The sequence below is a fragment of the Pseudophryne corroboree genome, chromosome 6 (assembly GCF_028390025.1).
Source record: "Pseudophryne corroboree isolate aPseCor3 chromosome 6, aPseCor3.hap2, whole genome shotgun sequence".
Taxonomy (NCBI): Eukaryota; Metazoa; Chordata; class Amphibia; order Anura; family Myobatrachidae; genus Pseudophryne; species Pseudophryne corroboree.
This window is the reverse complement of record NC_086449.1, coordinates 723,076,872-723,099,667: the sequence shown is the minus strand read 5'-3', so window position 1 is coordinate 723,099,667 and position 22,796 is coordinate 723,076,872. Positions and strand designations below refer to the sequence as shown.

The 22,796-nt window shown below is 44.6% G+C and overlaps 1 protein-coding gene across 4 annotated transcripts in view; it reads left to right on the top strand.

The window, feature by feature from the left end:
- The window catches only part of LOC134933306 (matrix metalloproteinase-21-like), a 105,607-nt gene that overhangs the window by 73,261 nt on the left and 9,550 nt on the right, over positions 1–22,796 (top strand). For all 4 annotated transcript variants that reach the window (XM_063928412.1, XM_063928409.1, XM_063928411.1 and 1 more), the window contains exons 3-4: positions 15,587–16,235; positions 22,107–22,246. In XM_063928412.1, coding sequence (XP_063784482.1) covers positions 15,587–16,235; positions 22,107–22,246 — 789 coding nt within the window. The remainder of the gene's footprint in view (positions 1–15,586; positions 16,236–22,106; positions 22,247–22,796) is intronic.

The following is a 22,796-nucleotide window of genomic DNA, read 5'->3' as shown; positions in this document are numbered from 1 at the left end:
TTCCCGCGGCCTCCGCCGCCGTCCCTGAACTTCTGCATGCAGAGTGTCTGAGTGGCGATTACGTCAGCCGCGGCCTCCGCTGTGTCCGCGTGGTTGGATGTGCATCTGTCAGCCTGGCGCCTCCTGTCTCCGGTGGCCGGCGCCGCCATTACTGTTTTCATTACCACATGGATTACAAACCAAACTTCCCTCCAAGTGTCTGCATGGGCGCAGCCATCTTGGATTCTGTCAGCTGATCATTTCCACCAATCTGTTCTCAGTATTGATAATCTGCATAATTGCCTAGCCAATCCCTTCCTTGCTGCAGGTATAAATACACTGTGCCTGAGCAAGGAAGGCGTCAGTGCTTTGGTTGTCAAACCTAGTTCCTGTTTGTCTCTCTCCTGTGATTGTCTTCCAGGTTCCAGCTCCTGTCTCAAGACTTCCACCATAGAGACCCGCACCAGCATTCCACCTGCGGTGTAGCCTGACTCTCCAATCCATTGTGGATTCATCTGTTTCCAGCTACAACATTACCTGCTTCCAGCTCAGCTTCCAGCAGAGTACAGCTTCCCTTAAAGGGCCGGTGTCCTTTCTACACTTTACCACTCTCCACCGGTATTATTATTTCTCCGCTCTCAAGTTCTACATTTCAGTTCATATTTCATCGCTCCCAAGTTCATTTATTATTTAACTGGTTCCAGCCAGTATCCACTCCGTGCTAACAACAGTCTGGTTCCAGCCAGTATCCACAGCAGCTGTTTTATCTTCAGCAACCCAGCTTTTCCTGGAACACCAGCTGGCACAATCCTGGGTTATCTCCATTGCTACAGTCGGGCCTGGTAAGGACTTTCCATCTAGAAGATCATAAGAACTATCTCACACTACCAGTGCCCTGTGGCTCCTGCCATCCTGTAGTACCCAGGAACTGTATTTATTCTTTGCTGACTTTTACGTTTTCTTTTACTGTTGCTGTGTTGCGGAGTTGTCATAATAAACATCATTGACTTTTATCCAAGTTGTCGTGGTCACGCCTTCGGGCAGTTATTATTCATGTTACTTACATGTCCAGGGGTCTGATACAACCTCCCAGGTTCCGGTACATCTCAGCCCCTACAACTGAGGCTGCCTCCCGTCAGCTCAGGCCCTCAGTTGTGACAGTAAGCACTGACCTAATGAATCCAGCCGGAGACCAGGATCAAGCGGCCAGGCCGATGCAAGAACTGGCAGCCCGACTAGAACATCAGGAGGCTGCACAGGGCCACATCATCCGCTGTCTCCAGGATCTCTCTACTCGGCTGGATGGGATTCAGACAACTCTCCGTGGATCAGGCGCGTCTGGTGCGTCAACCACAGTGACTCCAGCTATAACCCCACCCACCTTACCCATTTCTGCTCCACGTCTTCATCTTCCAACGCCAGCAAAATTTGACGGATCTCCAAGATTCTGCAGGGGATTTCTCAACCAGTGTGAGATTCAGTTTGAGCTACAACCTGGCAATTTTCCCAGTGACCGTACAAAAATTGCCTACATTATTTCTCTTCTCAGTGGCTCAGCCCTTGATTGGGCATCACCGTTATGGGAGAGGTCCGACACCCTGCTATCTTCCTACACTGCCTTCGTGTCAACATTCAGGCGCATCTTCGACGAGCCAGGCCGGGTAACCTCAGCTTCATCCGAGATTCTCCGTTTACGCCAGGGGTCACGTACTGTAGGACAATATCTGATACAGTTCCAGATCCTGGCATCCAAACTGGCATGGAACGACGAGGCCCTGTATGCTGCATTCTGGCATGGCTTATCTGAGCGTATTAAAGATGAGTTAGCTACCAGAGACTTACCTTCTAAGTTAGATGAGCTAATCTCACTCTGCACAAAAGTTGATTTACGTTTCAGAGAGAGAGCAACTGAGCGTGGAAGATCATCTGCTCCAAAATCTTCTGCTCCTCCTCCTCGTCAACTGTCACCATCTAAAGATGAGCCCATGCAACTTGGCCGTTCCCGTTTAACTCCTGCTGAGCGCCGAAGACGTCTCTCCGAGTTTCTCTGTCTCTATTGTGCAGCTCCGTCTCACACCATTAATGCCTGTCCCAAACGTCCGGGAAACTCCAAATCCTAGCTCGCCAAGGAGAGGGCCGGCTAGGAGTAATGATCTCCTCTCCATCTCCTCAAGATTGTAATCTCCCAGTCTCGCTTCAAGTTGCTCAACGTTATCGGAACGTCATTGCCCTCCTTGATTCCGGAGCAGCTGGGAACTTTATTACCGAAGCCTATGTTAAACGGTGGTCCCTACCCACCGAGAGACTTCCTTCGTCCATTTCTTTAACTGCCGTGGATGGCAGCAAAATTTTTGATGCAGTTATTTCTTTAAGGACTCTACCAGTTCGTCTGAGAGTGGGAGTTCTTCATTCCGAACTTATTTCTTTTTTAGTGATTCCAAGAGCCACACATCCTGTGGTCCTGGGCCTTCCATGGCTCCGTCTTCACAATCCTACAATTGATTGGACGACTACGCAAATCCTGGCATGGGGTTCCTCCTGTGCTGAGACATGTTTGTTTAAAGTATTGCCTGTCTGTTCTTCCTCCCCCAGGTCGTCTGATGTTCCACCTCCTCCATATCAAGATTTCACGGATGTGTTCAGTAAAGCTTCTGCTGATATCCTTCCTCCTCATAGAGAATGGGACTGTCCGATTGATCTCGTTCCAGGGAAGGTTCCACCTCGAGGCCGAACTTATCCGTTGTCTCTGCCTGAGACGCATTCTATGGAGGAATATATTAAAGAGAACCTAGCAAAGGGGTTCATTCGACCTTCTTCTTCTCCAGCCGGCGCAGGCTTCTTTTTTGTAAAAAAGAAAGATGGTGGTCTGCGGCCGTGCATCGACTACAGAGGTTTGAACGACATTACCATCAAGAACCGTTATCCTTTACCCCTGATTACTGAGCTCTTTGACAGAGTTAGCGGAGCTACCATCTTTACAAAGCTTGACTTGCGAGGTGCATACAATCTCATCCGGATCCGTGAGGGTGACGAGTGGAAGACCGCCTTTAACACCCGTGACGGACATTATGAGTACCTCGTCATGCCCTTCAGATTGAGCAATGCTCCAGCTGTCTTCCAGCATTTTGTCAATGAGATCTTCAGAGACATAGAGATGAGCGCCTGAAATTTTTCGGGTTTTGTGTTTTGGTTTTGGGTTCGGTTCCGCGGCCGTGTTTTGGGTTCGAACGCGTTTTGGCAAAACCTCACCGAATTTTTTTTGTCGGATTCGGGTGTGTTTTGGATTCGGGTGTTTTTTTCAAAAAACACTAAAAAACAGCTTAAATCATAGAATTTGGAGGTCATTTTGATCCCAAAGTATTATTAACCTCAAAAACCATAATTTACACTCATTTTCAGTCTATTCTGAATACCTCACACCTCACAATATTATTTTTAGTCCTAAAATTTGCACCGAGGTCGCTGTGTGAGTAAGATAAGCGACCCTAGTGGTCGACACAAACACCGGGCCCATCTAGGAGTGGCACTGCAGTGTCACGCAGGATGTCCCTTCCAAAAAACCCTCCCCAAACAGCACATGACGCAAAGAAAAAAAGAGGCGCAATGAGGTAGCTGTGTGAGTAAGATTAGCGACCCTAGTGGCCGACACAAACACCGGGCCCATCTAGGAGTGGCACTGCAGTGTCACGCAGGATGGCCCTTCCAAAAAACCCTCCCCAAACAGCACATGACGCAAAGAAAAAAAGAGGCGCAATGAGGTAGCTGTGTGAGTAAGATTAGCGACCCTAGTGGCCGACACAAACACCGGGCCCATCTAGGAGTGGCACTGCAGTGTCACGCAGGATGTCCCTTCCAAAAAACCCTCCCCAAACAGCACATGACGCAAAGAAAAAAAGAGGCGCAATGAGGTAGCTGTGTGAGTAAGATTAGCGACCCTAGTGGCCGACACAAACACCGGGCCCATCTAGGAGTGGCACTGCAGTGTCACGCAGGATGTCCCTTCCAAAAAACCCTCCCCAAACAGCACATGACGCAAAGAAAAAAAGAGGCGCAATGAGGTAGCTGACTGTGTGAGTAAGATTAGCGACCCTAGTGGCCGACACAAACACCGGGCCCATTTAGGAGTGGCACTGCAGTGTCACGCAGGATGTCCCTTCCAAAAAACCCTCCCCAATCAGCACATGATGCAAAGAAAAAGAAAAGAAAAAAGAGGTGCAAGATGGAATTGTCCTTGGGCCCTCCCACCCACCCTTATGTTGTATAAACAAAACAGGACATGCACACTTTAACCAACCCATCATTTCAGTGACAGGGTCTGCCACACGACTGTGACTGATATGACGGGTTGGTTTGGACCCCCCCAAAAAAGAAGCAATTAATCTCTCCTTGCACAAACTGGCTCTACAGAGGCAAGATGTCCACCTCATCATCACCCTCCGATATATCACCGTGTACATCCCCCTCCTCACAGATTATCAATTCGTCCCCACTGGAATCCACCATCTCAGCTCCCTGTGTACTTTGTGGAGGCAATTGCTGCTGGTCAATGTCTCCGCGGAGGAATTGATTATAATTCATTTTAATGAACATCATCTTCTCCACATTTTCTGGATGTAACCTCGTACGCCGATTGCTGACAAGGTGAGCGGCGGCACTAAACACTCTTTCGGAGTACACACTTGTGGGAGGGCAACTTAGGTAGAATAAAGCCAGTTTGTGCAAGGGCCTCCAAATTGCCTCTTTTTCCTGCCAGTATAAGTACGGACTGTGTGACGTGCCTACTTGGATGCGGTCACTCATATAATCCTCCACCATTCTATCAATGTTGAGAGAATCATATGCAGTGACAGTAGACGACATGTCCGTAATCGTTGTCAGGTCCTTCAGTCCGGACCAGATGTCAGCATCAGCAGTCGCTCCAGACTGCCCTGCATCACCGCCAGCGGGTGGGCTCGGAATTCTGAGCCTTTTCCTCGCACCCCCAGTTGCGGGAGAATGTGAAGGAGGAGATGTTGACAGGTCGCGTTCCGCTTGACTTGACAATTTTGTCACCAGCAGGTCTTTCAACCCCAGCAGACTTGTGTCTGCCGGAAAGAGAGATCCAAGGTAGGCTTTAAATCTAGGATCGAGCACGGTGGCCAAAATGTAGTGCTCTGATTTCAACAGATTGACCACCCGTGAATCCTTGTTAAGCGAATTAAGGGCTCCATCCACAAGTCCCACATGCCTAGCGGAATCGCTCTGTGTTAGCTCCTCCTTCAATGTCTCCAGCTTCTTCTGCAAAAGCCTGATGAGGGGAATGACCTGACTCAGGCTGGCAGTGTCTGAACTGACTTCACGTGTGGCAAGTTCAAAGGGCATCAGAACCTTGCACAACGTTGAAATCATTCTCCACTGCGCTTGAGACAGGTGCATTCCACCTACTATATCGTGCTCAATTGTATAGGCTTGAATGGCCTTTTGCTGCTCCTCCAACCTCTGAAGCATATAGAGGGTTGAATTCCACCTCGTTACCACTTCTTGCTTCAGATGATGGCAGGGCAGGTTCAGTAGTTTTTGGTGGTGCTCCAGTCTTCTGTACGTGGTGCCTGTACGCCGAAAGTGTCCCGCAATTCTTCTGGCCACCGACAGCATCTCTTGCACGCCCCTGTCGTTTTTTAAAAAATTCTGCACCACCAAATTCAAGGTATGTGCAAAACATGGGACGTGCTGGAATTTGCCCATATTTAATGCACACACAATATTGCTGGCGTTGTCCGATGCCACAAATCCACAGGAGAGTCCAATTGGGGTAAGCCATTCCGCGATGATCTTCCTCAGTTGCCGTAAGAGGTTTTCAGCTGTGTGCGTATTCTGGAAAGCGGTGATACAAAGCGTAGCCTGCCTAGGAAAGAGTTGGCGTTTGCGAGATGCTGCTACTGGTGCCGCCGCTGCTGTTCTTGCGGCGGGAGTCCATACATCTACCCAGTGGGCTGTCACAGTCATATAGTCCTGACCCTGCCCTGCTCCACTTGTCCACATGTCCGTGGTTAAGTGGACATTGGGTACAACTGCATTTTTTAGGACACTGGTGAGTCTTTTTCTGACGTCCGTGTACATTCTCGGTATCGCCTGCCTAGAGAAGTGGAACCTAGATGGTATTTGGTAACGGGGGCACACTGCCTCAATAAATTGTCTAGTTCCCTGTGAACTAACGGCGGATACCGGACGCACGTCTAACACCAACATAGTTGTCAAGGCCTCAGTTATCCGCTTTGCAGTAGGATGACTGCTGTGATATTTCATCTTCCTCGCAAAGGACTGTTGAACAGTCAATTGCTTACTGGAAGTAGTACAAGTGGGCTTACGACTTCCCCTCTGGGATGACCATCGACTCCCAGCGGCAACAACAGCAGCGCCAGCAGCAGTAGGCGTTACACGCAAGGATGCATCGGAGGAATCCCAGGCAGGAGAGGACTCGTCAGAATTGCCAGTGACATGGCCTGCAGGACTATTGGCATTCCTGGGGAAGGAGGAAATTGACACTGAGGGAGTTGGTGGGGTGGTTTGCGTGAGCTTGGTTACAAGAGGAAGGGATTTACTGGTCAGTGGACTGCTTCCGCTGTCACCCAAAGTTTTTGAACTTGTCACTGACTTATTATGAATGCGCTGCAGGTGACGTATAAGGGAGGATGTTCCGAGGTGGTTAACGTCCTTACCCCTACTTATTACAGCTTGACAAAGGGAACACACGGCTTGACACCTGTTGTCCGCATTTCTGGTGAAATACCTCCACACCGAAGAGCTGATTTTTTTGGTATTTTCACCTGGCATGTCAACGGCCATATTCCTCCCACGGACAACAGGTGTCTCCCCGGGTGCCTGACTTAAACAAACCACCTCACCATCAGAATCCTCCTGGTCAATTTCCTCCCCAGCGCCAGCAACACCCATATCCTCCTCATCCTGGTGTACTTCAACACTGACATCTTCAATCTGACTATCAGGAACTGGACTGCGGGTGCTCCTTCCAGCACTTGCAGGGGGCGTGCAAATGGTGGAAGGCGCATGCTCTTCACGTCCAGTGTTGGGAAGGTCAGGCATCGCAACCGACACAATTGGACTCTCCTTGTGGATTTGGGATTTCGAAGAATGCACAGTTCTTTGCTGTGCTGCTTTTGCCAGCTTGAGTCTTTTCATTTTTCTAGCGAGAGGCTGAGTGCTTCCATCCTCATGTGAAGCTGAACCACTAGCCATGAACATAGGCCAGGGCCTCAGCCGTTCCTTGCCACTCCGTGTCGTAAATGGCATATTGGCAAGTTTACGCTTCTCCTCCGACAATTTTATTTTAGGTTTTGGAGTCCTTTTTTTTCTGATATTTGGTGTTTTGGATTTGACATGCTCTGTACTATGACATTGGGCATCGGCCTTGGCAGACGACGTTGCTGGCATTTCATCGTCTCGGCCATGACTAGTGGCAGCAGCTTCAGCACGAGGTGGAAGTGGATCTTGATCTTTCCCTAATTTTGGAACCTCAACATTTTTGTTCTCCATATTTTAATAGGCACAACTAAAAGGCACCTCAGGTAAACAATGGAGATGGATACTAGTATACAATTATGGACTGCCTGCCGAGTGCAGACACAGAGGTAGCCACAGCCGTGAACTACCGTACTGTACTGTGTCTGCTGCTAATATAGACTGGTTGATAAAGAGATAGTATACTCGTAACTAGTATGTATGTATAAAGAAAGAAAAAAAAACCACGGTTAGGTGGTATATACAATTATGGACGGGCTGCCGAGTGCCGACACAGAGGTAGCCACAGCCGTGAACTACCGCACTGTACTGTGTCTGCTGCTAATATAGACTGGTTGATAAAGAGATAGTATACTCGTAACTAGTATGTATGTATAAAGAAAGAAAAAAAAACCACGGTTAGGTGGTATATACAATTATGGACGGGCTTCCGAGTGCCGACACAGAGGTAGCCACAGCCGTGAACTACCGCACTGTACTGTGTCTGCTGCTAATATATAGACTGGTTGATAAAGAGATAGTATACTCGTAACTAGTATGTATGTATAAAGAAAGAAAAAAAAACCACGGTTAGGTGGTATATACAATTATGGACGGGCTGCCGAGTGCCGACACAGAGGTAGCCACAGCCGTGAACTACCGCACTGTACTGTGTCTGCTGCTAATATAGACTGGTTGATAAAGAGATAGTATACTCGTAACTAGTATGTATGTATAAAGAAAGAAAAAAAAACCACGGTTAGGTGGTATATACAATTATGGACGGGCTGCCGAGTGCCGACACAGAGGTAGCCACAGCCATGAACTACCGCACTGTACTGTGTCTGCTGCTAATATATAGACTGGTTGATAAAGAGATAGTATACTCGTAACTAGTATGTATGTATAAAGAAAGAAAAAAAAACCACGGTTAGGTGGTATATACAATTATGGACGGGCTGCCGAGTGCCGACACAGAGGTAGCCACAGCCGTGAACTACCGCACTGTACTGTGTCTGCTGCTAATATAGACTGGTTGATAAAGAGATAGTATACTCGTAACTAGTATGTATGTATAAAGAAAGAAAAAAAAACCACGGTTAGGTGGTATATACAATTATGGACGGGCTGCCGAGTGCCGACACAGAGGTAGCCACAGCCGTGAACTACCGCACTGTACTGTGTCTGCTGCTAATATAGACTGGTTGATAAAGAGATAGTATACTCGTAACTAGTATGACTATAAAGAAAGAAAAAAAAACCACGGTTAGGTGGTATATACAATTATGGACGGGCTGCCGAGTGCCGACACAGAGGTAGCCACAGCCGTGAACTACCGCACTGTACTGTGTCTGCTGCTAATATATAGACTGGTTGATAAAGAGATAGTATACTCGTAACTAGTATGTATGTATAAAGAAAGAAAAAAAAACCACGGTTAGGTGGTATATACAATTATGGACGGGCTGCCGAGTGCCGACACAGAGGTAGCCACAGCCGTGAACTACCGCACTGTACTGTGTCTGCTGCTAATATAGACTGGTTGATAAAGAGATAGTATACTCGTAACTAGTATGTATGTATAAAGAAAGAAAAAAAAAACACGGTTAGGTGGTATATACAATTATGGACGGGCTGCCGAGTGCCGACACAGAGGTAGCCACAGCCGTGAACTACCGCACTGTACTGTGTCTGCTGCTAATATATAGACTGGTTGATAAAGAGATAGTATACTCGTAACTAGTATGTATGTATAAAGAAAGAAAAAAAAACCACGGTTAGGTGGTATATACAATTATGGACGGGCTGCCGAGTGCCGACACAGAGGTAGCCACAGCCGTGAACTACCGCACTGTACTGTGTCTGCTGCTAATATATAGACTGGTTGATAAAGAGATAGTATACTCGTAACTAGTATGTATGTATAAAGAAAGAAAGAAAAACCACGGTTAGGTGGTATATACAATTATGGACGGGCTGCCGAGTGCCGACACAGAGGTAGCCACAGCCGTGAACTACCGCACTGTACTGTGTCTGCTGCTAATATAGACTGGTTGATAAAGAGATAGTATACTCGTAACTAGTATGTATGTATAAAGAAAGAAAAAAAAAACACGGTTAGGTGGTATATACAATTATGGACGGGCTGCCGAGTGCCGACACAGAGGTAGCCACAGCCGTGAACTACCGCACTGTACTGTGTCTGCTGCTAATATAGACTGGTTGATAAAGAGATAGTATACTCGTAACTAGTATGTATGTATAAAGAAAGAAAAAAAAACCACGGTTAGGTGGTATATACAATTATGGACGGGCTGCCGAGTGCCGACACAGAGGTAGCCACAGCCGTGAACTACCGCACTGTACTGTGTCTGCTGCTAATATATACTGGTTGATAAAGAGATAGTATACTCGTAACTAGTATGACTATAAAGAAAGAAAAAAAAACCACGGTTAGGTGGTATATACAATTATGGACGGGCTGCCGAGTGCCGACACAGAGGTAGCCACAGCCGTGAACTACCGCACTGTACTGTGTCTGCTGCTAATATAGACTGGTTGATAAAGAGATAGTATACTACTAATATTATATATACTGGTGGTCAGGTCACTGGTCACTAGTCACACTGGCAGTGGCACTCCTGCAGCAAAAGTGTGCACTGTTTAATTTTAATATAATATTATGTACTCCTGGCTCCTGCTATAACCTATAACTGGCACTGCAGTGCTCCCCAGTCTCCCCCACAATTATAAGCTGTGTGAGCTGAGCACAGTCAGATATATATATACATTGATGCAGCACACTGGGCTGAGCAGTGCACACAGATATGGTATGTGACTGAGTCACTGTGTGTATCGTTTTTTTCAGGCAGAGAACGGATATATTAAATAAAACAAACAACTGCACTGTCTGGTGGTCACTGTGGTCGTCAGTCACTAAACTCTGCACTCTCTTCTACAGTATCACAGCCTCAGGTCAATCTCTCTCTCTCTCTCTCAACCCTAATCTAAATGGAGAGGACGCCAGCCACGTCCTCTCCCTATCAATCTCAATGCACGTGTGAAAATGGCGGCGACGCGCGGCTCCTTATATAGAATCCGAGTCTCGCGAGAATCCGACAGCGTCATGATGACGTTCGGGCGCGCTCGGGTTAACCGAGCAAGGCGGGAGGATCCGAGTCTGCTCGGACCCGTGAAAAAAACATGAAGTTCGTGCGGGTTCGGATTCAGAGAAACCGAACCCGCTCATCTCTACATTCTATATCGTCATGTCGTGGTCTATCTAGACGATATCCTCATTTTTGCCAACGATTTAGAGGAACATCGTTTTTGGGTTAAAGAGGTTCTGTCCCGTCTCCGTGTCAATCATCTCTATTGCAAATTAGAAAAATGCGTCTTTGAAGTCAAGTCCATTCCGTTTCTAGGGTACATTGTGTCCGGTTCCGGACTAGAGATGGATCCTGAGAAACTACAAGCAATCCAAAATTGGCCGGTACCCTTAACCCTCAAAGGGGTCCAGAGGTTCTTAGGGTTCGCCAACTATTACCGAAAGTTTATACGAGACTTTTCCACCATTGTGGCGCCTATTACTGCTTTCACTAAGAAGGGTGCTAACCCGTCCAAGTGGTCTGAAGAAGCCATGCAAGCATTTCATCTTTTAAAACAAAGGTTCATCTCTGCGCCTGTTCTGAAACAGCCTGACATCGACTCTCCTTTCATCTTAGAGGTGGATGCCTCCTCCGTTGGAGTAGGAGCGGTGTTATCTCAGAGGGCTAAAGATGGCCATTTACACCCTTGCAGTTTCTTCTCCCGGAAGTTCTCCCCAGCTGAGCGCAACTATGCCATTGGCGACCAGGAGTTGCTAGCCATCAAGCTCGCTCTAGAAGAGTGGAGGTATCTGTTGGAGGGAGCTTCTCATTTAATCACCATACTTACAGACCACAAGAACCTTTTATACCTGAAGGGCGCACAATGTCTCAACCCTCGTCAGGCCAGATGGGCACTTTTCTTTTCCAGGTTCGACTTTAAACTCCAGTTCTGTCCGGGCTCTCAGAATCGCAAGGCCGATGCCCTTTCCCGCTCATGGGAGCAAGAAAATGAGTCAGAGTCTTCAGACAAGCATCCTATTATAAATCCGTTGGCATTCTCCACGGTAGGGATGGACTCTACGCCCCCATCAGGGAAAAGTTTTGTGAAGCCGATGCTAAGGAAGAAGCTCATGCATTGGGCCCATGCTTCCCGTTTTGCCGGACATACAGGTATCCAAAAAACCCTGGAGTTTATCTCTAGGTCCTATTGGTGGCCAACTCTGAAAAAGGACGTCTTGGAGTTTATTGCATCTTGCCCAAAGTGTGCCCAACATAAAGTATCCCGCCAGTCGCCTGCGGGGCAACTGGTTCCACTATCCGTTCCCCGTCGACCATGGACCCACTTGTCGATGGATTTCATTACAGACTTACCCATGTGCAACAAGTTCAATACCATCTGGGTGGTAGTTGACCGGTTCACCAAGATGGCACACTTCATTCCTCTCACCGGTCTTCCGTCAGCTTCCAAGTTGGCTCAAGTATTCATACAAGAGATCTTCCGACTCCACGGTCTTCCTGAAGAAATTATCTCAGATCGAGGAGTTCAATTCACAGCCAAATTCTGGCGAAGTTTATGTCAAGTCCTCCAAGTCAAGCTAAAGTTTTCCACGGCTTACCATCCTCAGACCAATGGTCAAACCGAGAGGGTGAATCAGGACTTGGAGGCCTTCCTCCGCATCTATGTGTCCTCCTCTCAAGATGACTGGGTTAAATTACTTCCCTGGGCCGAGTTCTGTCATAACAACCAGTATCATTCTTCATCTGCTTCAACACCATTCTTCACTAACTTTGGATTCCACCCTAAAGTCCCTGAGTTCCAACCGCTTCCAGCAACTTCTGTTCCCGCAGTGGATATCACCTTGCATCAGTTTGCCAATATCTGGAAGAGCGTACGATCAGCTCTGCTCAAGGCATCGTTCAGGTACAAGAAGTTTGCGGATAAGAAGCGTCGAGCAGTTCCTGCTCTCAAGGTGGGTGATCGGGTATGGTTATCCACGAAGAATTTGAGGTTAAGAGTTCCCAGTATGAAGTTTGCACCTCGCTATATCGGTCCTTTCAAGATTGAACAAGTCATCAATCCTGTTGCTTACAGACTCCAGTTGCCTCCCTTCTTAAAAATACCCAGGACATTCCATGTTTCCCTGTTGAAACCGCTGATCTTGAATCGGTTTCATTCCTCACTTCCTCCAACTCCGAAAGTCCAAACTCAACGAGGCGTTGAGTATGAAGTGGCCAAGATCCTGGACTCACGTCACTGTTACGGTCAACTACAATATCTTATTGACTGGAAGGGTTATGGTCCTGAGGAACGTTCATGGACCAATGCTTCTGATGTCCATGCTCCTGCCTTGGTCCGGAGATTCCATTCCAAGTTTCCTCAAAAGCCAAAGAAGTGTCCTGGGGCCACTCCTAAAGGGGGGGGTGCTGTCACGATCCGGGTATCTGGACGCCATTTCTTACCCATCAGATGCCTCCTAAGGCTGGCTCAGCGCTCCAGGACCGGATCCCATCTGTTATCCTGATGTGTACATTCCTGTATCCTCTCCTGTCACTCTGGGACGCTGTCACAGTAAACGCCATATTACACCTGGCATGGCGTTTCCCGCGGCCTCCGCCGCCGTCCCTGAACTTCTGCATGCAGAGTGTCTGAGTGGCGATTACGTCAGCCGCGGCCTCCGCTGTGTCCGCGTGGTTGGATGTGCATCTGTCAGCCTGGTGCCTCCTGTCTCCGGTGGCCGGCGCCGCCATTACTGTTTTCATTACCACATGGATTACAAACCAAACTTCCCTCCAAGTGTCTGCATGGGCGCAGCCATCTTGGATTCTGTCAGCTGATCATTTCCACCAATCTGTTCTCAGTATTGATAATCTGCATAATTGCCTAGCCAATCCCTTCCTTGCTGCAGGTATAAATACACTGTGCCTGAGCAAGGAAGGCGTCAGTGCTTTGGTTGTCAAACCTAGTTCCTGTTTGTCTCTCTCCTGTGATTGTCTTCCAGGTTCCAGCTCCTGTCTCAAGACTTCCACCATAGAGACCCGCACCAGCATTCCACCTGCGGTGTAGCCTGACTCTCCAATCCATTGTGGATTCATCTGTTTCCAGCTACAACATTACCTGCTTCCAGCTCAGCTTCCAGCAGAGTACAGCTTCCCTTAAAGGGCCGGTGTCCTTTCTACACTTTACCACTCTCCACCGGTATTATTATTTCTCCGCTCTCAAGTTCTACATTTCAGTTCATATTTCATCGCTCCCAAGTTCATTTATTATTTAACTGGTTCCAGCCAGTATCCACTCCGTGCTAACAACAGTCTGGTTCCAGCCAGTATCCACAGCAGCTGTTTTATCTTCAGCAACCCAGCTTTTCCTGGAACACCAGCTGGCACAATCCTGGGTTATCTCCATTGCTACAGTCGGGCCTGGTAAGGACTTTCCATCTAGAAGATCATAAGAACTATCTCACACTACCAGTGCCCTGTGGCTCCTGCCATCCTGTAGTACCCAGGAACTGTATTTATTCTTTGCTGACTTTTACGTTTTCTTTTACTGTTGCTGTGTTGCGGAGTTGTCATAATAAACATCATTGACTTTTATCCAAGTTGTCGTGGTCACGCCTTCGGGCAGTTATTATTCATGTTACTTACATGTCCAGGGGTCTGATACAACCTCCCAGGTTCCGGTACATCTCAGCCCCTACAACTGAGGCTGCCTCCCGTCAGCTCAGGCCCTCAGTTGTGACAAATTGCACCCGATCTCTCATCTAAAGTGATGGAAGATCATGGGGCGATATTCAAGCATTCTTTTATATCTCCCCTTTCATGCCCATAGAGGTTTAGCCACGTAAACCCGACTAAACTAATGGGCGCGATGCAAAAAGTCCCATTTGGGTGCCCAGATGGGTCACTTTTTGATCATTTCAGCTGTGTTATGAGCTAAAATGCTGTCAGCGCGCCTGAAACTATTTAATAGCTGCCGGACGGCACGCACGGGTGCGAAAGGGGGGAAGAATCAATTGAATAACTCCCAATAAGTTCATTAACTGGAAGTTTTAAAGTATATGCTTAGAGGTACTGCATACTTCCCAACCTTCCAAAATCTTGCGTCTGGACATTATGTGCATGTGAAAAGAGGGTGTGACCTAGTGTCCTTCTAGGTAACTCCACCTGGTGTGGCATTTTAAGGGCTTGACCATTCGTCATAACTTCCAGAAACTACTGGGCTGCCCACATACTTCTCCTGGCAATAAATTTGTAATCCATTTGCCTCTACTCTGCTACATGATCCTGACAGCCTGCGGCACACATCGGCCCATGGGTGGAACAGCAGACTGTGCCTGAAAAGTTTGGCTGTCCCGCTAAAATCAGCAAGATTAAGAGGTATTGGTACTGTTGCAGCCTCTCCTCAAGAGAAGTCGTCTTTGGCTAGACTGAAATACACGCTGACCGGACACTTAGTATTGGATTGTTATTTTGTTATTGCTGGAATATGCTTTAGAAATGTAGCTAATGCTTGTTTTGTTTTTCTATTAACATTTATTGTTGGAAAGTCAATAAAAAAAAGCTTTAATTCTGATAATGGGCCTCTTTGAGAGCAAATCCAACTAGACTTTGCAATTTTGCACCTTGACCAAACCATATTGCCCTGTCTGTAGGGGGTATTTAAAATGTTCAAACATTTAGGGGTATATTTACTAAAGGTCAATTTCCATTGTTGTTTTCTTTTCAAATTGATAATAATCAACCTTTAGTAAATATACCCCTTAGAGTTAGTTGGGGGCTGGTCCTAGGTCCACTCTTACTCGCTATGTGAAAAGAAAGGTGTATTATTGTGGCACACCACAACATGGTTTGTCCAGGTGTAAATGTACACATTTTATCTAGATGTGCTCCTAATTCTAAATGAAGATTAATCTACATTATTCACATTTCAAATTAATATATATGTATATTTCTGTAATTTACTAATAATTCTATTATATACAGTAAAATTAGGTTCTAATTTCCTATTTTTATCTCCCTAACAGCAATACCTTGTGAAATACGGATGGGTGAAACCTGTAAATTGGGAAGAACAAGCATTTGGAGAGTTCCTTGAACTTGACAGAGCTCCACAAGATGTTTCTCAGCTCATTTCAGAAGGGGACTCAGAAGAGCGGGCGATCTTCAGTTCTAATAAGACAGAGATAAGTGAATCATTTTCAGAGTCTTTGAAAAAATTTCAAGAAGCCAACGGACTGAATGCCACTGGTTTCCTGGACACTGCAACCAAGCTTGCCATGAACAAACCCCGTTGCGGTGTTCCCGACCACAAAGTCCCATCGAAACGTAAGAATGGAACTCTAAGTCTTTTTGCTGCAAATGAAACTCACCACGATGTCATTCAAACTGCAAACTCTCAACGTGCAAAAAGAAGTGTCCTGTCCAGACTGGTCGATCACTACAGAAGAAAGCGGGATAACCAAGATGCTATGGAGAATGGGAACTTCATGAGTTTTCCCAAGAGAACACTGAAGTGGAGGCTGATGGGAGAAGGGTACAGCATGCAGTTGACCATTGACCAACAAAGGAAAATACTTGCCACTGCTTTCCGCATGTGGAGCGAAGTGATCCCTCTGCAGTTTGTGGAGGACCTCACTGGAGATGACATAGATATTCGAATTGGCTTTGGCACAGGCAGGTTAAACCTCTTCCACATTAATATTGCAATGTAAGGCTTCTCAGATGAAAGATAACTATTAGTGAAAGCAAATATTGATAATTAATAAAGAATTGAATGGTAGAAGAATCATTTATTCACAATACATTAGGCCATGGGGGTGTACTACGATAAACCGATGCTCGGGAAGCAGGCGCCCAGCATACCGGCGCCAGGATCCCGACCGCTGGAATGCCGGCAACGGGGCGAGGGCACGGTGGAGCGCGCCTATTTATTCTCCCTTCAGGGGTGTCGTGGACACCCTAAGAGGGAAAATAGTTGTCAGTATCCCGGCGCTGGTATGAAGAGTGCCGGGATCCTGACAGCCGGGATATCGAGTGCCTCCCGTCTATGGCTCTTCAACCTGCAGCCATCCAGCTGCTGTGGTACTACACATAGGCTTAGTGGGGTTGTTCTGTTTGCGGAGGGTTTTGCATATGCCTTCACAGAGACCAACAATATGTAACAAATAAATGATGGAACTACACATCCCAGCATGTCCAGTCTATTTTAGCATGCCTTAATAGCAAAACTGTGGCAGGGTATGCTGGGATGTGTAGTTCCACCACAGCTGGAGGGCCACAGGTTGAAGACCCAGACCATCTTCTTGATTACAGTAGGATGAATCCATATCTAAGGAGATTTACACATTAATTGGGGTGGCATAATTCACAGCACCCATTGGGTGTAAATCTGACTATTGAGACAGTCTCTGCCAACTGCAACTACAGTTACGAGCAATACCATTTTTGGAAGAAAAGCATTTTATTGAATCATCCTCCAGTCTCTATATGCACACCTTAGCTAAAAAAAAAAACCAATATGGTAATGCACCTCATATGCAAACAAAATATGTCCAAATACAATCTTTATAGGCGGCATTCAGATGCTCCAAGTGTGTGAAACTCCACTCAGGGTGATTTATTATCAAGCTACGTTCCAGAGAGAGAATCCCCTTCCTCAGTACATGAGGAAGGGGATACTCTCCCTGAAACGTAGAGTTTCACGCAACCCAGGTCAAGCAGATGGTTACAAAATCACATCATGCTGCCATATTTCTGTAAAAGTTCAACACACTGGATCAATGAAATGTAAAAAAAAATAAAAATGCTTTTTGTCCAGTAGAATATTCCACAGAGAACTGGTACCTCTTTTACTTATTTATATATATATATATAAATATATATATATATATATATATAAAGTTTTGTTTTTTTTAGTAAATTAAATTATTATTCAAACTTTAATAATTACCTTTGCTCTCATTATATATGGCACATCAGCGGCGGGATGTAATATCGCCCTAATCTGGCGGCCGTTCGGGATGTCGACCGAACTTCAACGTTTTTTTAAAGGGTCAATCACTTACTAGACATGGTTTTGCCTTGTAAGTGATTACCCCTTTAAAACAAATCCGAGTTCGGCCGGCATCACGCATGGCCGCCGGACTCGGGTGGCATTACATCCCGCCGCAGTTCTCTTTGCTGCCGCCATGATTAACATAACATTCAGTGTCACATACCATTTATTAGTTGCACATGCATATATATAATATTGCTGTGCTAATCCTGCTACCCAGAATACATTGCTGCAGTGCTATTCTGAAAGCCTGCATACACTTTTTGTTCTGGATAATCAGTCAGAAATGTAGCATTTTGATTTTTATTGTGTATGCATCTGATTTTGATTTTTTATTGTGTATGCATCTGATTTGTTTTATATATGTAATGTGCCAAAACATTTTTTTATTGTCTGGGTTTTTGGGAACTAGCTTTTGTGTTTTAAAGTGACTGTTCAGGGCATCACTCTGGTGCTGTGCGCTTTGTTGTAACAGTACCTTTAGGGGCCATTTACTATCACCACATTATTATTGCGGCAATTAGTGTCATTGTGGTCCTGCCCATGCCTGGCCAGTGGCATGTATTGCGGCATTGTGCAGCAGAAAGCAGGGCTGTGATGGTACAAATCGCATGCCCATGCCCTTGGACATGTCACTGGGAGGGTTCAGTATGAAATACCAATTTCCGGGATGCCGGCCGTCAGTATACCGACAGCGGCATCCCGGCCACCAGTATGCGTGCAGCGGGGCCAGCGCTAGTAAGACCATTGTGGGCTCGCTGCGCTTGCTATGCTGCAGGCACAGTGGCTCACTGCGATCGCCACAGGTTATATATTCTCCCTTTATGGGTGTTGTGGACACCCACAGAGAGAGAATAGCCTGTCTCGCCAGTATTCCGGCGCTGGCATTGTACCGCTGTGTGGGATTCCGGCATCGGCAGTTTGATCACCGGGATCCCGTGCAGCAGTATCTTAACTACTTCCCACTGGGACCTCTTCATAGGTAGGCAAGTATTAAATAAACCACCACCATTAATTCTTTGCTTCTTTTCAAAATAAACATTTGTGCTGAAAAAAGCTAATTGTTATACTAAAAGTACTCTATGACGTTATACTAAAAGTACTCAGTAACGTGTGTCTGATAATTGCTACACTCAAAGTACTCAGTAACGTGTGTCTGATAATTGCTACACTCAAAGTACTCAGTAACGTGTGTCTGATAATTGTTATACTAAAAGTACTCAGTAACGTGTGTGTCTGGTAATTGTTATACTAAAAGTACTCAGTAACATGTATGTCTGGTAATTGTTATACTAAAAGTACTCAGTAACGTGTGTCTGATAATTGTTATACTAAAAGTACTCAGTAACGTGTGTGTCTGGTAATTGTTATACTAAAAGTACTCAGTAACGTGTGTGTCTGATAATTGTTATACTAAAAGTACTCAGTAACATGTATGTCTGGTAATTGTTATACTAAAAGTACTCAGTAACGTGTGTCTGATAATTGTTATACAGGTTGAGTATCCCTTATCCAAAATGCTTGGGACCAGAGGTATTTTGGATATGGGATTTTTCCGTATTTTGGAATAATTGCATACCATAATGAGATATCATGGCGATGGGACCTAAATCTAAGCACAGAATGCATTTATGTTTTATATGCACCTTATACACACAGCCTGAAGGTAATTTTAGCCAATATTTTTTATAACTTTGTGCATTAAACAAAGTGTGTCTACATTCACACAATTCATTTATGTTTCATATACACCTTATACACACAGCCTGAAGGTCATTTAATACAATATTTTTTATAACTGTGTGTATTAAACAAAGTTTGTGTACATTGAGCCATCAGAAAACAAAAGTTTCACTATCTCACTCTCGCTCAAAAAAGTCCGTATTTCGGAATATTCCGTATTTCGGATATTTGGATATGGGATACTCAACCTGTACTAAAAGTACTCAGTAACGTGTGTCTGGTAATTGTTATACTGAAAGTACTCAGTAACGTGGGAGTCTGGTAATTGTTGTACTAAAAGTACTCAGTAACGTGTGTGTCTGATAATTGTTATACTAAAAGTACTCAGTAACGTGTGTAACTGGTAATTGTTATACTACAAGTACTCAGTAACGTATGTGTCTGGTAATTGTTATACTAAAAGTACTCAGTAACGTGTATCTGGTAATTGTTATACTAAAAGTACTCAGTAACGTGTGTCTGGTAATTGTTATACTAAAAGTACTCAGTAACGTGTGCCTGGTAATTGTTATACTAAAAGTACTCAGTAACGTGTGTATCTGGTAATTGTTATACTAAAAGTACTCAGTAATGTGTGTCTGATAATTGTTATACTAAAAGTACTCAGTAACGTGTGTAACTGGTAATTGTTATACTACAAGTACTCAGTAACGTATGTGTCTGGTAATTGTTATACTAAAAGTACTCAGTAACGTGTATCTGGTAATTGTTATACTAAAAGTACTCAGTAACGTGTGTCTGATAATTGTTATACTAAAAGTACTCAGTAATGTGTGTGTCTGGTAATTGTTATACTAAAAGTACTCAGTAACGTGTGCCTGGTAATTGTTATACTAAAAGTACTCAGTAATGTGTGTCTGATAATTGTTATACTAAAAGTACTCAGTAACGTGTGTAACTGGTAATTGTTATACTAAAAGTACTCAGTAATGTGTGTCTGATAATTGTTTCACTAAAAGTACTCAGTAACGTGTGTCTGATAATTGTTATACTAAAAGTACTCATTAACGTGTGTGTCTGATAATTGTTATACTAAAAGTACTCAGTAACGTGTGTCTGATAATTGTTATACAGGTTGAGTATCCCTTATCCAAAATGCTTGGGACCAGAGGTATTTTGGATATGGGATTTTTCCGTATTTTGGAATAATTGCATACCATAATGAGATATCATGGTGATGGGACCTAAGTCTAAGCACAGAATGCATTTATGTTACATATACACCTTATACACACAGCCTGAAGGTAATTTTAGCCAATATTTTTTATAACTTTGTGCATTAAACAAAGTGTGTCTACATTCACACAACTCATTTATGTTTCATATACACCTTATACACACAGCCTGAAGGTCATTTAATACAATATTTTTTATAACTGTGTGTATTAAACAAAGTTTGTGTACATTGAGCCATCAGAAAACAAAAGTTTCACTATCTCACTCTCGCTCAAAAAAGTCCGTATTTCGGAATATTCCGTATTTCGGATATTTGGATATGGGATACTCAACCTGTACTAAAAGTACTCAGTAACGTGTGTCTGGTAATTGTTATACTGAAAGTACTCAGTAACGTGGGAGTCTGGTAATTGTTGTACTAAAAGTACTCAGTAACGTGTGTGTCTGATAATTGTTATACTAAAAGTACTCAGTAACGTGTGTAACTGGTAATTGTTATACTACAAGTACTCAGTAACGTATGTGTCTGGTAATTGTTATACTAAAAGTACTCAGTAACGTGTATCTGGTAATTGTTATACTAAAAGTACTCAGTAACGTGTGTCTGGTAATTGTTATACTAAAAGTACTCAGTAACGTGTGCCTGGTAATTGTTATACTAAAAGTACTCAGTAACGTGTGTATCTGGTAATTGTTATACTAAAAGTACTCAGTAATGTGTGTCTGATAATTGTTATACTAAAAGTACTCAGTAACGTGTGTAACTGGTAATTGTTATACTACAAGTACTCAGTAACGTATGTGTCTGGTAATTGTTATACTAAAAGTACTCAGTAACGTGTATCTGGTAATTGTTATACTAAAAGTACTCAGTAACGTGTGTCTGATAATTGTTATACTAAAAGTACTCAGTAATGTGTGTGTCTGGTAATTGTTATACTAAAAGTACTCAGTAACGTGTGCCTGGTAATTGTTATACTAAAAGTACTCAGTAACGTGTGTATCTGGTAATTGTTATACTAAAAGTACTCAGTAATGTGTGTCTGATAATTGTTTCACTAAAAGTACTCAGTAACGTGTGTCTGATAATTGTTATACTAAAAGTACTCATTAACGTGTGTGTCTGATAATTGTTATACTAAAAGTACTCAGTAACGTGTGTGTCTGATAATTGTTATACTAAAAGTACTCTATAGCGTTATACTAAAGTACTCAGTAACGTGTGTCTGATAATTGTTACACTAAAAGTACTCAGTAACGTGTGTCTGATAATTGTTATACTAAAAGTACTCAGTAACGTGTGTGTCTGATAATTGTTGTACTAAAAGTACTCAGCAACGTGTGTGTCTGGTAATTGTTATACTAAAAGTACTCAGTAACGTGTCTGATAATTGTTATACTAAAAGTACTCAGTAACGTGTGTGTCTGTGTCTCCATTGCCTTTGGGAGTTACGCCCCTGCAGCATAGATAATTGCATTTAGAACTTATATTAAATAGTCACATTAGAGTGATGAGCATATTAGATAGCTATTGAAGCACATTAATAACTACATTGTCTGATTATTTACAGGTCAACACCTTGGCTGTTCCCAAGCATTTGATGGAGTTGGGCAGCAGTTTGCACACGCCTGGTATCTTGGAGATATTCACTTCGATGATGACGAACATTTTGTTGGGCCAAGCAGTGAGCAAGGAATCAGCCTTCTAAAAGTGAGTCTGTGATGGTGCATTTGTGCATCCAAGTTTTGTCCTTGAATTAGAACATTGGTGGTCATTCCGATTTGTTCGCTCGTTGACGATTTTCGCTATGCTGCGATTTGTTGCTAAATGCGGCGTGCGCATGCGCATGGTACGCAGAGCGCATGCGCTAAGTTACTTATTTTACACAAAACTTAGTAGATTTGCTGGTGTTCATGCGGCGCTTTTCAGTCGCACTGCTGATCGGTGATTGATTGACAGGAAAGGGGCGTTTCTGGGTGGTAACTGAGCGTTTTCCGGGAGTGTGGTAAAAAACGCAGGCGTGTCAGGGGAAAACGCGGAGTGTCTGGAGAAACGGGGGAGTGGCTGGCCGAACGCAGGGCATGCTTGTGACGTCAAACCAGGAACAAAACGGACCGAGCTGATCACAATCTAGGAGTAGGTCTGGAGCTACTCTGAAACTGCAAGAAAATATTTAGTAGCAATTCTGCTACTCTTTCGTTCGCTATTCTGCTAAGCTAAGATACACTCCCAGAGGGCGGCGGCCTAGCGTTTGCAATGC